General features: G+C 50.6%; 1 protein-coding gene across 2 annotated transcripts; it reads right to left on the minus strand.

The window, feature by feature from the left end:
• Positions 1 to 422: 422 nt before the first annotated feature.
• On the minus strand, positions 423 to 8,892 carry ICAM3 (intercellular adhesion molecule 3). Of its 2 annotated transcripts, XM_042978137.1 has the most exons (9): positions 8,798 to 8,892; positions 8,560 to 8,645; positions 7,841 to 7,932; positions 6,986 to 7,252; positions 2,376 to 2,681; positions 1,750 to 2,037; positions 1,153 to 1,407; positions 790 to 1,038; positions 423 to 704 (listed from the first exon to the last, which is right to left on the minus strand). In XM_042978137.1, the coding sequence occupies exons 1-9, from the start codon at positions 8,864 to 8,866 to the stop codon at positions 511 to 513; spliced, it is 1,806 nt and encodes a 601-aa protein (XP_042834071.1). In that variant the 5' UTR covers positions 8,867 to 8,892; the 3' UTR covers positions 423 to 510. The 2 variants fall into 2 exon arrangements, with proteins under 2 accessions (XP_042834071.1, XP_042834072.1); XM_042978138.1 differs by lacking the exons at positions 8,560 to 8,645; positions 8,798 to 8,892 and adding an exon at positions 8,058 to 8,145.
• Between the last annotated feature and the right edge of the window lie 6,377 nt (positions 8,893 to 15,269).

Raw genomic sequence — 15,269 nt, forward strand, 5'->3', positions numbered from 1 at the left:
GCACAGAGCCTGGAGCCTGCTTCGGATTCTGTGTCTCCTTCTCTCTCTGCCCCTCCCCTGTTCATGCTCTGTCTCTCTCTGTCTCAAAAATAAATGTAAAAAATTAAAAGAAATTTGGGGTGCCTGCATGGCTTAGTCGGTTGAGCATCCGACTTCGGCCTAGGTCATGATCTTGCAATTTGCAGTTTGTGAGTTCGAGCCCCATGTCAGGCTCTGTGCTGACAGCTTGGAGCCTGGAGCCTGCTTCAGATTCTGTGTCTCCCTCTCTGCTCCTCCCCTATTCACGCTCTGTCTCTCTCTGTCTCTCAAAAATACATAAATGTTAAAAAAAAAAAAAAAAGATTTAAAAAAAAAGTTGTCACTCAAAGGACGCAAAGCACAGTGGGTGAGCTCCTTAGTGCAAGTGGAATCAAGCAACAGACTCCGGATTTTCAGGGCTTTATTGGTGTGGAACCCGGGATACAGCCAAACCCCTATCGTCGTTGGTCCAGCATCCCCCAGGTTCGAAGCTCAGGACGGCCCCTCCCCCACAGCCTCCTCGGGCTGCCTAGACGTCAGGGGCAACCAAGTGCTCCCCTGGTTCACTTGGTAAATGTCACTCCTCTTCTGCAACCCGAAGACGTACACTAAGGCCGCAGTGGTAGTCACCAACCCCAGGGTCACTAACACCACCATGACGATGGTGACAGCATGGGCATTCCGACCTACGCAGAGAAGCAAGGAGTATAAACACACGCACTCTCCCCGCGTGGGTTGCCCATCTGGATCCGAAACCCCGTTTTGGCTCACCCTGAACGTTCATCACCACGGTCACAGTGTATGTGCCTCGAGAGCTGACCGCCCGGCAGGAGTAGGTACCACTATAGTTTAACATGACGGTAAATGGAATCCCGACGGGCACCTCATTCCAGGAGCCTTCCTGAAAACAGTGCAACTCGGGGTCCGGATTGCCCTGGGCCTGGCACCGCAGGACATTGGTGGTTCTGTCTTTCCACGTCAAGCGCTGGGGACATTTGGCTTGGTCAATCTTGGGACCGTCTATGAAACGGTCAAATGATTAGACATACTGGAGTCACAGCGTGGCAAGGAAGAGTAATGTCTTCCCACCAAACAAGGGGAGCAAGGGTTTAAAGGTCAGAGTGACCTACTCACACAGAACACGCAACTGGACGCTCCTGTTCCTGTGTAAGATCTTCCTGTCCACCTCGAGCGTGGCATTGCAGGAGAAGTTGCGCCTGTCATCCCTCTCGGTGGCGATTAGCTGAAGCTGGGCAGGCTGGCCAGGGGCCGCAGCCGGAACTCCCTCCAACGTAACCTGGACTCGGGCTCCGGCCGCGCAAGTCACAGTCACTTCGGTCCCCTCGGAGGCGCTGGACTCACTCAGGTTTAGGATGGGCCCCCAGAAGCCTAAAAGCGGGGCCTTGCCCTGGAGTTTACTGACCACCCACCTCACATCGGATCCCCGCCCTCCATAACACCTGTTTCGTCTCGAGGTATCAGGCCATGCCTTTCTGCTACTCTGCGGGTCCCCAGCGCCTACCCCCCCCCCCCCCGCCCCCATCCAACTTGGGACACTTGGGCTATACCCTTAGTTACTTAGACCCCGCCCACACTACAACCCCTCCCACTCTGGAGACTCAGGCCCCACCTCTCCAGTCTAGTCTTCGTCATCTGTGCGGCGCCCCTCGGCTACCGAGGCCGCGCCCCTTGTCCCGCCTGTCGAGCCGTCTTGGCTCCGCCCCCTCTTACTGTAGATGGTCAAGTTCTCCCGGGCCTCCCGGCTGTCGCTCCCCAATGTCAGGTTGCAGACAATCTCCCGAGCGCCCTCCTGCTCCGCGCTCGCTGTGACTGTAGCTGTGGCCGTGATCGTATCCCCATGGCTCTCGACAACAGGATTCAGCATCTGGTTCCCCAGCGCCAGTTGGACTTGGGCCTCGGAGGCCGGGAACAGCCGGTCCAAGGTGCAGTTCACGGACCACGTCGTTCCCACCTCCAAGAGCCGGGGGACAACGAGGTGTGGGGGGGTCACGGGCAGGGCTGCGGAGAAGGGCAGGCGTGAGCAGGGGGAGGTCTCCCAGAACCGTGAAAGGGTCTCCCCTTACCCCATGACTCGTTCAGTGCCCCCAACCACGGTCCTTTCCCAGAATACCTTGCGGCCTGGCTCACCCCCTACCCAGAATACACCCACAGAGCCTTCTCGTAGGCTACCGCGGCCGCGAGTCTCCCAACGGAAGCTGTGCACGGTCCAGTAGCCAAGGGCATGCCTTCCCAGAACCCGTTGAGGTCCAGTCCACTCCGTTTTCCAAACCCTCCCGGCCAGGGCGCTTCTACTCTGGCTTAGCTCATAACCCACCGTCCGCAGTCCCTTCCCTCACCGAAAGTTCGGAGCTGCCTGGGGGCCGAGCTGTTCTGGAACAGACCCAGCCCTCGGGACCGCAAGTCCAGTTCCGTGCGGCACGAGAAATTGGCGAGGTGGTCGTCTCTGCCCGCCAGCACCGTGACCGTGGCCTCGGCGGGCTCCCCGACGGCCGGCTGCCGCCTCAGCTCCTCCTCCCCGCGGAGCAGCACCACCGTGAGGTTGGTCCGGGGCGCCCCGCCGGCCACCTGGCAGCGCAGGGTGAGGTTTTCGCCCACGGGCTGCCAGCGGGGCAGGGGGGCCAACTCCACGCGCTCCGGGAACCCTGGGGTAGGGTTGGGGGTGGGGGAGAATTGCACTTAGCAGCCAGCCCTGCAACTCCCACCCCAGAGAGCAGAGAGGGGGCTGAGGGTGCCCCAGTGCAGAACTGAAATTTTGAATAAACCTGGAGAGCTTACTTAGTATGTGCCTGCAGAAGTGTTTGCTATTGTCATTTAGCATCATGATTATTATTTCCTGTTTCGTGGGACACCTTGCCAGGCACTGAAATAAAGTCAGATTTTCTGTTCCGGAGAAATTCACAGTTAAGGGAAGGGAAAAAAAAAGAAGGAAGGAAGGGGACCAACTTATGACCACATACAACATTATTAGTACTCATAAAAGTTCCTGTTTATTTAGAGTTTTCCTTAGACTTTCCAATTAAAAAAAAATTTAAGTTTATTTATTTTGACAGAGAACAGAGCACATGAGCGGGGGAGGGGCAGAGAGAGAGAGGGAGAGAGAGAGAGAACCCTCAAGCAGGCTTTAAGTGCAGTCAGCACAGAGCGTGCTGTGGGGCTTGAACTCCCAGACTGTGAGATCATGACCTGAGCCCAAGTCAAGAGCCAACACTTAACTGACTGAGCCACCCAGCCGCCCCTCCTATTCCAAATGCCATCCACCTTCATTCACAGGCAACCAAGTGAAATCTTCTCTATTATTCTTCTCCTTTACAGATGGAGAAACTGAGGCCCAGAGAGGCGAAGGTGAGATGACCTATCCAAGGACACATAGCCAGAAAGGGGCCCGGCTGGGTTTAGAAGGTGAGACTCCCAACTCCAGACCCGTGTATTCACCTGCCTTTTTTTTTTTTTTTATAATGTTTATTGATTTTTGAAGTGGGGGCAGATGGAGAGTCCAAAGCTGACAGCAGACAGCCCAGTGCAGGGTTCGACTCATGAACTGAACCATGAGATCATGACCTGAGCTGAAGTCCAGACGCTTAACCGACTGAGCCAGGTGCCCAGTCACCTGCCTCCTTGATGTCACATCTAGGGACTCCCATGGCTACTCCCAGCTTCTGGCCTGGATTTTGGCCTTGGCCTCTCCCAGAGCCTGGCCCAGCCGCACCCCCCCCCCACCCCCCAATCCATCTGAGGCTCTCCAGGCTCTTACCAGGGCAGCCTCTCAGGATGCTCTGACACAGTCACGAGGGACTCAACACCCCCAGGCTGGGTCCTCTCCCCGCCGCAACCGCAGTGTCCCTCTGAGGCACAAGTACCGAACCCTGGGCCTCCTTCGGGAAACATCTCATACCCTCAACGATTTGAGCCCGGATCTCAGCTATCACAGAGGCCCGTGCACTGGCTGCCATGAAAAATATTTCACATCTTACTACAGGGAAGTATAGCTTTTCAAAAGTTCCACGACACCATTTCACTTTTATGAAAGACGTGCGTTAGTACTAACGGAAAGAAATCTGGAGTATTTCCGCTTTTAAGAAAAATGGCTGGGAATGCAAGCTGGTGCAGCCACTCTGGAAAACAGTCTGGAGGCTCCTCAAAAAACTAAAAATAGAACTATCCTATGACCCAGCAATTGCACTACTAGGCATTTATCCACCGGATACAGGTGTGCTGTTTCGAAGGGGCACATGCACCCCCATGTTTATAGCAGCACTATCAACAATAGCCACAGTATGGAAAGAGCCCGAATGGCCATCGATGGATGAATGGATAAAGAAGATGTGAGACACACACACGCACACACACACACACACACACACACAATGGAGTATTACTTGGCAATCAAAAAGAATAAAATCTTGCCATTTGCAACTACGTGGATGGAACTGGAGGGTATTATGCTAAGTGAAATTAGTCAGTCAGGGAAAGACAAATATCATATGACTTCACTCCTATAAGGACTTTAAGAGACAAGACAAAACAGATGAACATAAGGGAAAGGAAACAAAAATAATATAAAAACCGGGAGGGGGACAAAACAGAAGAGACTCATAAATATGGAGAACAAACTGAGGGTGACTGGAGGGGTTGTGGGAGGGTGGGTGGGCTAAATGGGTAAGGGGTGCTGAGGAATCTACTCCTGAAGTCATTGTTGCACTCTATGCTAACTAACTTGGATGTAAATTTTAAAAAATAAAAAATAAAATGTAAAAAAATGGCAAAAAACGAAAATAGCATGCAGCTATACAGAGAGCAGTTATACAGCGAGCAGGCACCCTGCACGGGGAGGGTGGTGCCACCAGGCTCCCTTCCCGGGATTACACTCAGCATCTCAGCCGCAAGTCCCCAGGGCTCTGATCTGTGTCTGTGAGCATCAGTGCTTTATCTCCATTTATTTTGCGCATCTGTTAGCAGGATGTGTCCTAAGGTCTCAGGAAAGACTAGGAGGGGCGCCTGGGTGGCTCAGTCAGTTAAGCGTCGGAGTCTTGATTTTGGCTCGGGTCATGATCTCATGGTTTGTTGAGTTCAAGCCCCGCACTTACAGCATGGAGCCTGCTTGAGATCCTCTCTCTCCCTCTCTGTCTCTCTCTGCCCCTCCTCTGGGAGCATGCGCTCTCTCTCAAAATAAAGTAATAAGCTAAAAAAAAAAAAAGCCTAGGAGAGGTTATTTTTGGGGTCTGGGAATGCTCAACATTTTTTCAATATAAATTAATTGGTTTTTCACTTTCTATCATTTTGACTTATAAAAAGTTTCATAGGAATGCTTTACTTTTGGACAGTAGGAGAAACCTTTATTTACGATTTTAGAATATTTAACAAAGAGGCCCCCACTGGGGCACCACTGGTCAGAGATGATGATAGGCCAGCAAATGCCAGGAATGCTCGGGAACTCGGGGTTGGGGTGCGGTGGGCTAGCCGCAGCATGGAGCATACGCCAATTTCTACAGTGTAAACACTGCCTCGATGGCCGCTTTTAAGCTACCCAATGCGACACAGGGCTGGGAAAAGGTGAGTACAGTCGGCTCCGGTGAGCCAGGGCCTACAGGCTCCCGCAGAGCCCTGGACAGAGGCATCTGAAACACACACAAATGTACGCCCTCTACAGAAATGCGGACACAAAGATATGAATGCGCCGACATGTACTGACACAGACATCCACGGCCACTCACACACGGACACACACTTTGACATAGAAAACACGCTTACACAGATATACACACAGGTGTGGATACTGACGTACACAGACCTGTACATTCACATTCACACTCAGAGACACACACACAGACACGCGTGTGCACTCACACAGACACACAGAGATGATGACACACATACATACGCTCACAGACACGCACGCAGGTACACAAAACGGATACTGGCCCACAGCAGGAGCCTACACATGGTCACACGCACACACTACGAGTATCTAGGAAAGCTTCACAAAACGGTAGGTTCCATGAGTGTCCGTACTCTATTTTCTCGTCTACTGTATTCTTTTAAGTGCAGAGGGATTCTGGCAGGAACCATAAGAAACAGGGGACTCCCGGGTGGCTCAGTCGATTAAGCATCCGACTTCAGCTCAGGTCATGATCTCACGCGATTCATGAGTTTGAGCCCCGTATTGGGCTCTGTGCTGACAGCTCAGAGCCTGGAGCCTGCTTCATGTGTCCTCCCTCTCTCTGCCCCCTCCCCACTGGTTCTCGCTCTCTCTCAAAATAAATAAATAAACATTAAAAAAAAGAGAGAGAAAGAAACTGGTAACAGTGGGGTCTGGGAAGGAAGACTCATCTGTTAGGAACAAGGGCTTGAGGGCCAGACTACCCACTTCTCCAGGCTATGAACCCTGACAAGCAACTTTACCCCGTTGAGGCTTAAATTCCTCATCTGTGAAATGGGGCTCCTAAGTGTACCTCCCCCACCTGGGAGACTTCTTAAAGACTGAATGAACCCCTAGTGTCCACACTTAAAACAGTGACCACTCGCAGCCAGCACAAGGCAATGGAGGTTTAACACACACCTTTTTATACTTTTGGATTTTGGAACCACATGCATGAATGATTAACTGCCGTGAAAATAAAAGTAATACATAAAAGACATGAGGTATCATTTAAGAATCTTTGTTGGGACGCAAGTTGATTTCACAGCTGCTGCCCTGGCATATGGTTGAGATGTAACTCTCTGTCTCTGTCTCTGTCCGTCTGTCTGTCTGTCTGTCTGTCTCTCTCTCTCTCTCTCTCTCTCTCACACACACACACACACACACACACACACACATTCAGGTCCAAGCTCTGGGTCAGAGCCCTCGTTCCTTTCTGGAGACTCAGGGTTCCCTGCTCCCCCGCACCACTGGCCATGTACCCCCACTACTGCCCAAGGCCAGTGCCACCTCCAAGGCACAATCACTCACGGTATACTGTGATGTCAGAGGAGGCCGTCATCTGGAAGCCATCGCAGAAGCCGGAGCAGAGGACCTGGCTGTCACTGGTCACACTGCTGAGCTGGAAGGCTGCCCAGCCCAGGCCATTGCCCACTGGCTTCTTGGGTAGGGATGTCTCCAGGGTGATGAGTTTGGGATTGGGGCAATCCGTGCTGCAGTTTACCAAGAAGGACCCTCCTGCAGGCAGCACGGGGTTCTGGGGCTCCACCCTCAGTGGGAACTTCTGCCCCTGGGCACCTGGGGGAACAGAGGGACACTGCTGTTTGTTCCAGTGCCTCAATCTACCCTTCTGCAGGCCCCACCTTTTCACATTCACCATCATGAAGTACCTTCATGGTACTTCAGTCCGGTGGGGAAGACGGATGATTGATCAGGAACTGGGGAAGCCTCCGAGGCAGGCTAGGGGAGCCCCTGATCCAGACTGTAGGAGGAAGCATGTCAGGGAAAGCTTCCTGGAGGAGGGGACAAATCGGAAGGGAAAGTAAGAACTGGTTATCTGAGTGAAAGGGAAGTGATCCTGGCAGAGGGAAAAGGAGAGACAGAGGTCCAGGGAGGGACTGTGTGTGTGTGTGTGTGTGTGTGTGTGTGTGTCTGTCTGTGTGTGTGTTGGGTCAGGAGACAAGTCACAGGCAGGAGAGCCCTGAAGCCTGAGTTAAGGAAACCATAACTTTCTATTGAGGCCAGTGATGAGCCCCCTGTCAGGTGGGAGTTTAAGGAAGTGTTGCGGCAGCCAGGGCAGCAGGATGTGGAAAGCTTTGCTCTCTCCATTCCCCCACCCTCCCCTGATCCCCCAACTCCAGCCCTCCCCAGGCTGACTTGCCTCACCTGGGGGCAGCAGACAGCAGACCAGGAGCAGGGAGATAAGTGTGGTCCTGCAGGCCCCCCGCAGCAGCCCCGAAGGTGACATCGTGGCCAGCCTGCAGGAGGAAGTTGCCTTAATGAGGTGCAAGGCAGTGGGGAGCAGGCGGGGCACCCCGGGGGACGGAAGCACAGCCACAGTGGTTACAATTACAGAAGTCCAGGGGCTGCTCTTTGCCCCGACCTGGGGAAGGGCAGAGGGGATGTTCTGTGGCCCAGAGGGTCCAGAGTGGGGGACCTAGCGACGACGTGGAGGGTGCTGCTGGGTCGTGGAAGGGGCAGACCTGACTTCACATCGCTGGCCTCTAAATGCACTGACAGGAAATGCTAACGCAGTCGGCTTCCTTTGTTCTCAGCACAAGGAAGACACCTCCTTCCTGATGAACTTGGGTGAAGGGGGGTGTCCTGTTCCCAGAGAGGAAGTTAACACGGGATCTCCTGACAGACATTGTCCTTGAGGTGATAAGGTGGGATTTCAAGCTGACAGCGGGGGGGACTTCTAGGCAGGGTCTAAAAGCGCAGTGGGAGATCTCAACATTCCTTGTGGGGGCGAATAAGAGATTTGGGGGTGACAGTTGAGGGACCCCTGAGATGAGGGAAGATGTGAAAATGAACAGAGCCTACATGTATTGGGCCCTTGTGACTGGCTGTGTGTTGACTGAGTGGCTACTGGGGGGGCCCTTTACCTCTGAAGATCTTCGAGGACCCCCCCTTCCCCGTGGGTCATGCTGAGGCCGGGTGTTTGGGGTACAGCCGAGTCTGGAGCCTCCACCTGTTGAGGATGCTACTTGTAACTGGTCCTCACCCCTGTCCTCCGCCCCCCCGCCCACCCCTCCGGGCAGCCGGTTTCTCCACCCAAGAGAAGGGACTGGGGGTCAGGTGGACCCTAAGACTTCCATCTACTCCGTCTCCCCAGCTTTTGACCTTCCTCTCGCGCCTCCGAAGCTCCAGAGAGGGACCTGGCCCGGGTCCTTGATGGCACCCAGCTCCCATGCCCTCTCCCCGTCCTGAGGCCACGCCCCCTCCTCTCTCAGCCGAAGCACCTTCCCCCTCCAGTCGGGTCTCCCCCCAGTCCGTTTCCCACAAAGTCCCGCGAGATCCCCTAAAACCAAAATCAAAAGTATTTGTAAATAATACTGGTATCGCCCACTTTTCTGAAGTTCCGTTACGCCACTTCACGCTTACGAAAGACCTGCGTTAGTACCTGTTTTTGTGGAACCGAAAGAAATCTGAAAACGATTTGCCCTTTTATGAGAAAAGATGAAAAGCGAAAATAGTACTCGGCATTGGTTTTGCGGTGGACGTCGCAGAGGCAGGGAGAGGGACACCGCCAAGCCCCGTCCCGGAGATTACGCGCAGCATCTCAGCCCCCAGCCCCCGGGGCTCTGACCTGTGTCTCTGAGCATCCGTACTTTATCTTGATTTACTTTGTGCATCCGTTAGTAGGATGTGCCCTAAGGTCTCAGAAAAAACGAAGAGAGGTTATTCTTTGGGTCTGGGAACGCTAACAATTTTTTTCCTGTATAAATTAATGAGAAGTATTTCCTCTCTTTAAGCCATTTTGGCTCACAAAAGGTTTCATGGGAACGCTTTACTTTTGTATGGCGTGAGAAACCTGTGTATCCGAAAAGGGATGATACCCAGATTACAGAAATTCCTGGAAGTTATAGAGGAAATTAACAGGGGATCTCCAGACACTCTCCTTGAGGTGACAAGGTGGGATTTCAATGCAACATTTAAAGAGGACAATGCAGACACTACTAGGCAGGGTCTAAAGACCTTCACCTGAGAGGTCAGTATTCTTGGGGGGGGGGGGAATAAAAGAGAATAACTCAACAACAAAAAAGCAATTAAAAATGGGCAGAGCACTTGAATAGACATTTCTTTTAATTTTTTTTTTTTTTTTTTTTTTTTTTTAATTTTAGAGATACGGTGCTTGGATGGCTTGGTTGAGCATCTGATTCTTGGTTTCGGCTCAGGTCATGATCTCACAGTTCATGGGTTCGAGCCCCATATCAGGCTCCACTCTGACGGTGCCCCTGAGCCTGCTTGAGATTCTCTCTCTCTCTCTCTCTCTCTCTCTCTCTCAAAATAAATAAATAAACCTTAAAAAAACAAATTGGAGAGAGAGAGAGCGAGCACAAGTGGGGGAGAGAGGCAGAGGGAGAGAGAGGACCTTAAGTAGGCTGCAAGCCCAGCATGGAGCCTGGTGCAGGGCTGGATCCCATGACCCTGGGATCATGACCTGAGTCAGAATCAAGAGTCTGGCTCAACTGCCTGAGCCGCCCAGGCGCCCCTAGGCATTTCTTCAAAGAGGCGATATAAATGGTCCCTAAACATATAAAAAGATGCCCAAGCTCCCTAGCCATTAGGGAAATGCAAATCAAAACCAGAATGAAAGTGAGGCGCCAGGGTGTCTCGGTTGGTCGGTTGGTCGGTTAAGTGTCTGATTTCGGCTCAGGTCATGATCTCACTATTCATGAGTTCGAGCCCCGCATCGGGCTCTGTGCTAACAGCTCAGAGCCTGGAGCCTGCTTCGGATTCTGTGTCTCCCTCTCTCTCTCTGCCCCTCCCCCACTTGTACTCTGTCTCTGTCTCTCTCAAAAATAAACAAACATTAAAAAAAAAAAAAACCAGAATGAGAAAGCACTTCACACCTATTAGGATGGCTACTGTAGGAAAACAAAATAACCCATAGAAAGTAGTAAGTGTTAACAAGGATGTGAAGGAGCTAGAATCCTCATACAGGGCTGGTGGGAATGCAAAATGGGGCAGCCACTGTGGAAAGCAGGCCGCTCCTCAAAAAGTTAAATGTAGCATTATAAGCGGCGCCTGGGTGGCTCAGTGGGTTAAGTGTCTGACTTTGGCTCAGGTCACGATCTCGCGGTCCGTGAGTTCGAGCCCCGCGTCGGGCTCTGGGCTGACGGCTCGGAGCCTGGAGCCTGCTTTGGATTCTGTGTCTCCCTCTCTCTCTGCCCCTCCCCTGCTCATGCTCTCTCTCTCTCTCTGTGTCTCTGTTTCTCTGTCTCTGTTTCTCCCTCTCTCTCAACTAAATAAACATGTGGGAAAAAACGTAGCATGATAAAACAAACAAACATAGAATTATACAATGCCGCAATTCCACTCCTAAGTATGTATCCAAAAGGGACTCAAACAGATATGTGGACACCAAGGTTCACAGCAGCATTATTCACAAAAGACAGAAGCCACCTAAGTGTCCATGAGCAGATGAAGGGGTGAACGAAACATGATGTATAAATACGGTGAAATATTATTCAGCCCTAAAAGGAAAAGAAGAACCCATCAGACACGTTACAACATGGATGAGCCTTGAAAACATTAGGCCAAGTGAACCAAGCCGGGACCAAAAGGACACATAGTGCACTTAGATATGAGGTCCCTAGAATAGGCAACTAGTGGAGAAAGTAGAGTGTGGTGGCCGCCAGGGGCCGAGGGGGAGCGGGATGTGGCATCAGTGTTTAATGGGGACAGTTTGGGAAGATGAAAAAGTGCTGTACATTGTGCTGGTGATGACACATCTACTTATTTTGATTTGTGTCTAAAACATGAGATGGGTTGATGGATGGCAGGAATGGATAGATAGATACAGGGTGGCCAAGTAATATCTAGCAATCTAGGTAATTGTGGATCCTAGGGGTAATCACTGTATTATTCTTCTGACTTCTAGGTGTGTGCGATTTTTCAGAAAAAAAACGTTGGAAAATAAAGACTGGATCCTTGATGGATCTGAGTGGCTGCTTAAGTCACAAAAGGAGGGACAAGCTGATTTTGAGTTCCTCCTGTCAAGAGGGCACAATGCCCCCTGTGGAAGTCTTGCCAGGAAATGGAAATTGAGAGGCGCCTGGATGGCCAAAGCATCCGACTTTGGCTCAGGTCATGATCTCACGGTTTGTGAGTTCAAGCCCCACATGGGGCTCTGTGCTGGCAGCTTGGAGCCTGGAGCCTGGTTCAGATTCTGCGTCTCCCTCTCTCTCTGCCCCTCCCTGGCTCGTGCTCTGTCTCTGTCTCTGTCTCTCTCAAAAATAAATACTAAACATAACTTTTTTTGAAAAATAAAAAAAAAAGAAAGAAAGAAAGAAAGAAATGGAAATTGAGCCTGGGCATTGGTTGTTCAAAGGGAGAACAGAGGAACATATTAAACTACACCACAAGGGTGACATCAGACTTCTATTAAGCCTACAGGACGAACAATCCAGTTTTTTTTAAGTTTTTAATGTTTTTTTAAATTATTATTTATTTTTGAGAGAGAGAGAGAGAGAGAGCACAAGAGTGGGGAGGGGGGTGGAGAGAGATACACACAGAATCTGAAGCAGGTTCCAGGCCCTGAGCTGTCAGCACAGCGCCCAAAGCAGAGCTCGAATCCACAAACCCTGAGATCATGACCTAAGCCGAAGTCAGACACTTAACCAACTGAGCCACACAGGCGCCCCTCAAATATGTTGCAAGGGGCAAAAAAAGGAACCCAGAACTTAAAGGAAGCTGCCCTCAAACCAGTGCAGTATGTGGGCCTTGTTTGCACTTTTATTTGAACCAGTAAATATTTAAGAAACAATTAGGGGGGCACCTGGGTGGCTCAGTCGGTTGTGTCCAACTTCGGCTCGGGTCATGATCTCACAGTTCATGAGTTCAAGCCCCACGGCGGGCTCTGTGCTGACAGTTCAGAGCCTGGAGCCTGCTTCAGATTCTGTGTCTCCCTCTCTCTCTGCCCCTTCTTGGCTTGCACTCTGTCTCTCTCTCTCTCTCAAAAATGAATACACGTTAAAAAAAATTGTAATCTAAATACTCACAGGCTACACAATGATATTGAAGAATTATTGTTAAACTTTTTAGGTGTGATAATGATTGCAGTTATTGTTTGTGGTTCGATCTTTTCAAGATACGTATGGAAGTTTTTACAGGGAAAATGATGTCTGGGATTTGCTGCAAAATTCTCCAGTGGCAGGGAAACGGATGGGGGTAGAGCTCAAACATGTTCGGCAGTGGATACTGGAAACTGCTGATGTTGGCGCTTAAGTTCAGGTTTGTTTGTTACCTTATTCTTCCCTATTTTGCATGTGCTTCAAACTGTCCATAATACAACTTAAAAAAAATTTTTTTTAATATTTTTATTTGAGACAGAGAGAGACAGAACATGAGTGGGGGGTGGGGGCAGAGAGAGAGGGAGACACAGAATCCGAAGCAGGTTCCAGGCTCCGAGCCGTCAGCACAGAGCCCGACGCGGGGCTCGAACCCACAAACCGTGCGATCGTGACTTGAGTCGAAGTCGGACACTTAACTGACCGAGCCGCCCAGGCACCCAACTTTTTTTTTTTTTTTTTTTTAAATAAGTAGCCACACAAGAATAAGCAAGATAATTTTGGAAAGCGACTGCCCTATCAAATATCAAAATATATTCTAGTGGCAACGTCTTTTACCAGGTGGCCCACTACCAGGCTCGGTCCTGCAAGCAGCTATTCCCATTGAGAATTTTGCTACAGATACCCTTGAACCTGGGTAAGGCGATGGAGCAGGTGGCTACTACTACTGCAAGGATCAGAAGTGACCAATGACCCCCAGAAGGGAACAAATGCTAACATTTCAATGATGACCCACAACACAGCCATAAACTAGAACAAGGAAATCCTGTAGGCCTGGGTATGTGGAACCTTCCCGAAGACCTCTAGCAGGTAGGGGAAAAAAAAGAGTTCTGCATAGTAGTAGCATTTTTTTTGGAGGGGTTGCCTGGGTGACTCAGTCGGTAAAGCATCCAACTTTGGCTCAGGTCATGATCTCATGGTTCGTGGGTTCGAGCCCCGCGTCGGGCTCTGTGCTGACGGCTCAGAGCCTGGAGCCTGCTTGGGATTCTGGGTCTCCCTCTCTCTCTGCCCCTCCCCCACTCATGCGCGCGCTCTCTCTTTCAAAAATAAATAAACATTAAAAAAAAAAAGAAGAACAAGAAGAAGTGAATCGATAGGGGCACCTGGGTGGCTCAGTCGGTTAAGCATCTGATTTCAGCCCAGGTCATGATCTCACGGTTCGTGAGTTTGAGTCCGCATTGGGTTCTGTGCTGACAGCTCAGAGCCTGGAGCCTGCTTTGGATTCTGTGTCTCCCTCTCTCTCAAAAATAAACAAACATAAAAAAAAATTTTTTTTAAAAGAAAGAAACATTAAAAAAAATGTTTTTTAAGTAGGCTCCACACCTATCGTGGGGCTTGAACTCACAACCCTGAGATTGAGAGTCACATATTCTATCTATCGAGCCAGCCAGGCACTCGACGTTACGATTTTTCCAAAAGATGCCAAAGCATAGTATGTGTACAGATTTCCTTGTATCTGGACAAAGGGTCTCCGGAAGCAGAAACAGGAAACCAGATGACATTAGTTGCCTTCAGAGAGACGACAGCAGTGGCTAACAGAGACATTTCACTGCTGATTTCAATATTACCTGCTCCCCCCCCCCGCCGGCCTTACAACTATAATGCAAATTTAGTATGCAAGCTGTTATCAAAAGCAGATCTCAACATACGAGTATGGAGTATGGAATTATCTGGAAAAGGGGAGATGCCACGCACAAGTCTTGAGAAGTCAAATGAGAAAGAAAAATATTACACAACCTTTCACAATGTGGTTACACATCTCCCGTCTCAAGGATGTGTTGAGTAGAGACGCTTTGGCCAACACCAGATTAACAACAATATCAAATGTTTATTAAGTACTTGTTTGCAGGTATCTTTGCTAAGAGTCTGACATGAAGGACCTCATTAGCTATTTACATTAGTCCCCTGCAGTGGTGAGCATGACCACCCCCAGGTCATAGTTGAGGAATAAGGCCCAGAGAGGGAAAGCCATTCACCTGAAGTCACACAGGGGAGGAAAGGGTAGGTCTGGCACTCATCTACGTGGCATGTCCTCTTCCCCCCCCCCCCCCCCCCGCAATTCACCTATTTAGCAAGTAGTTATTGAGGGCCCTCTGTGTTCCAGGTACTGGCCTGCTGCTTGCTGGTGATTCCGAGGTGAACAAAGCTTAAAGAGTTCAGCCAGGTTTTTTTCTGCAGAAACTTTGCTCCGGCTGCAATCCCCAGGGGTGCAAACACCTGCTGCCCAAGGTGTTTGCAGAAGGGCCCAAGGACCACAGCCTCCAGCAGAGAAAATAGGAGTTTATTACCAGCTAGCGGAAATGGTGGGTCCTAAGGGTAGGAGCTGGCGGGGGAGGCGGGGAGGTAAAAAAATCGGATTCGAAGGCCTGAGTAGGTCCTTGCTGGTCCTGGGTCCCTCAGGGTCTGCCCCAGGCTCATAACCACGGAAAGTGCTATAGTCTGAAGGTGTGCATCCCCTCAAAAAAAATTTTTTTAAAGTAGGCTTCATGCCTGGTGCAGAGCCCAACGCAGGGCTTGAA

This window comes from Panthera tigris, chromosome A2 (assembly GCF_018350195.1).
Source record: "Panthera tigris isolate Pti1 chromosome A2, P.tigris_Pti1_mat1.1, whole genome shotgun sequence".
Lineage (NCBI taxonomy): Eukaryota > Metazoa > Chordata > Mammalia > Carnivora > Felidae > Panthera > Panthera tigris.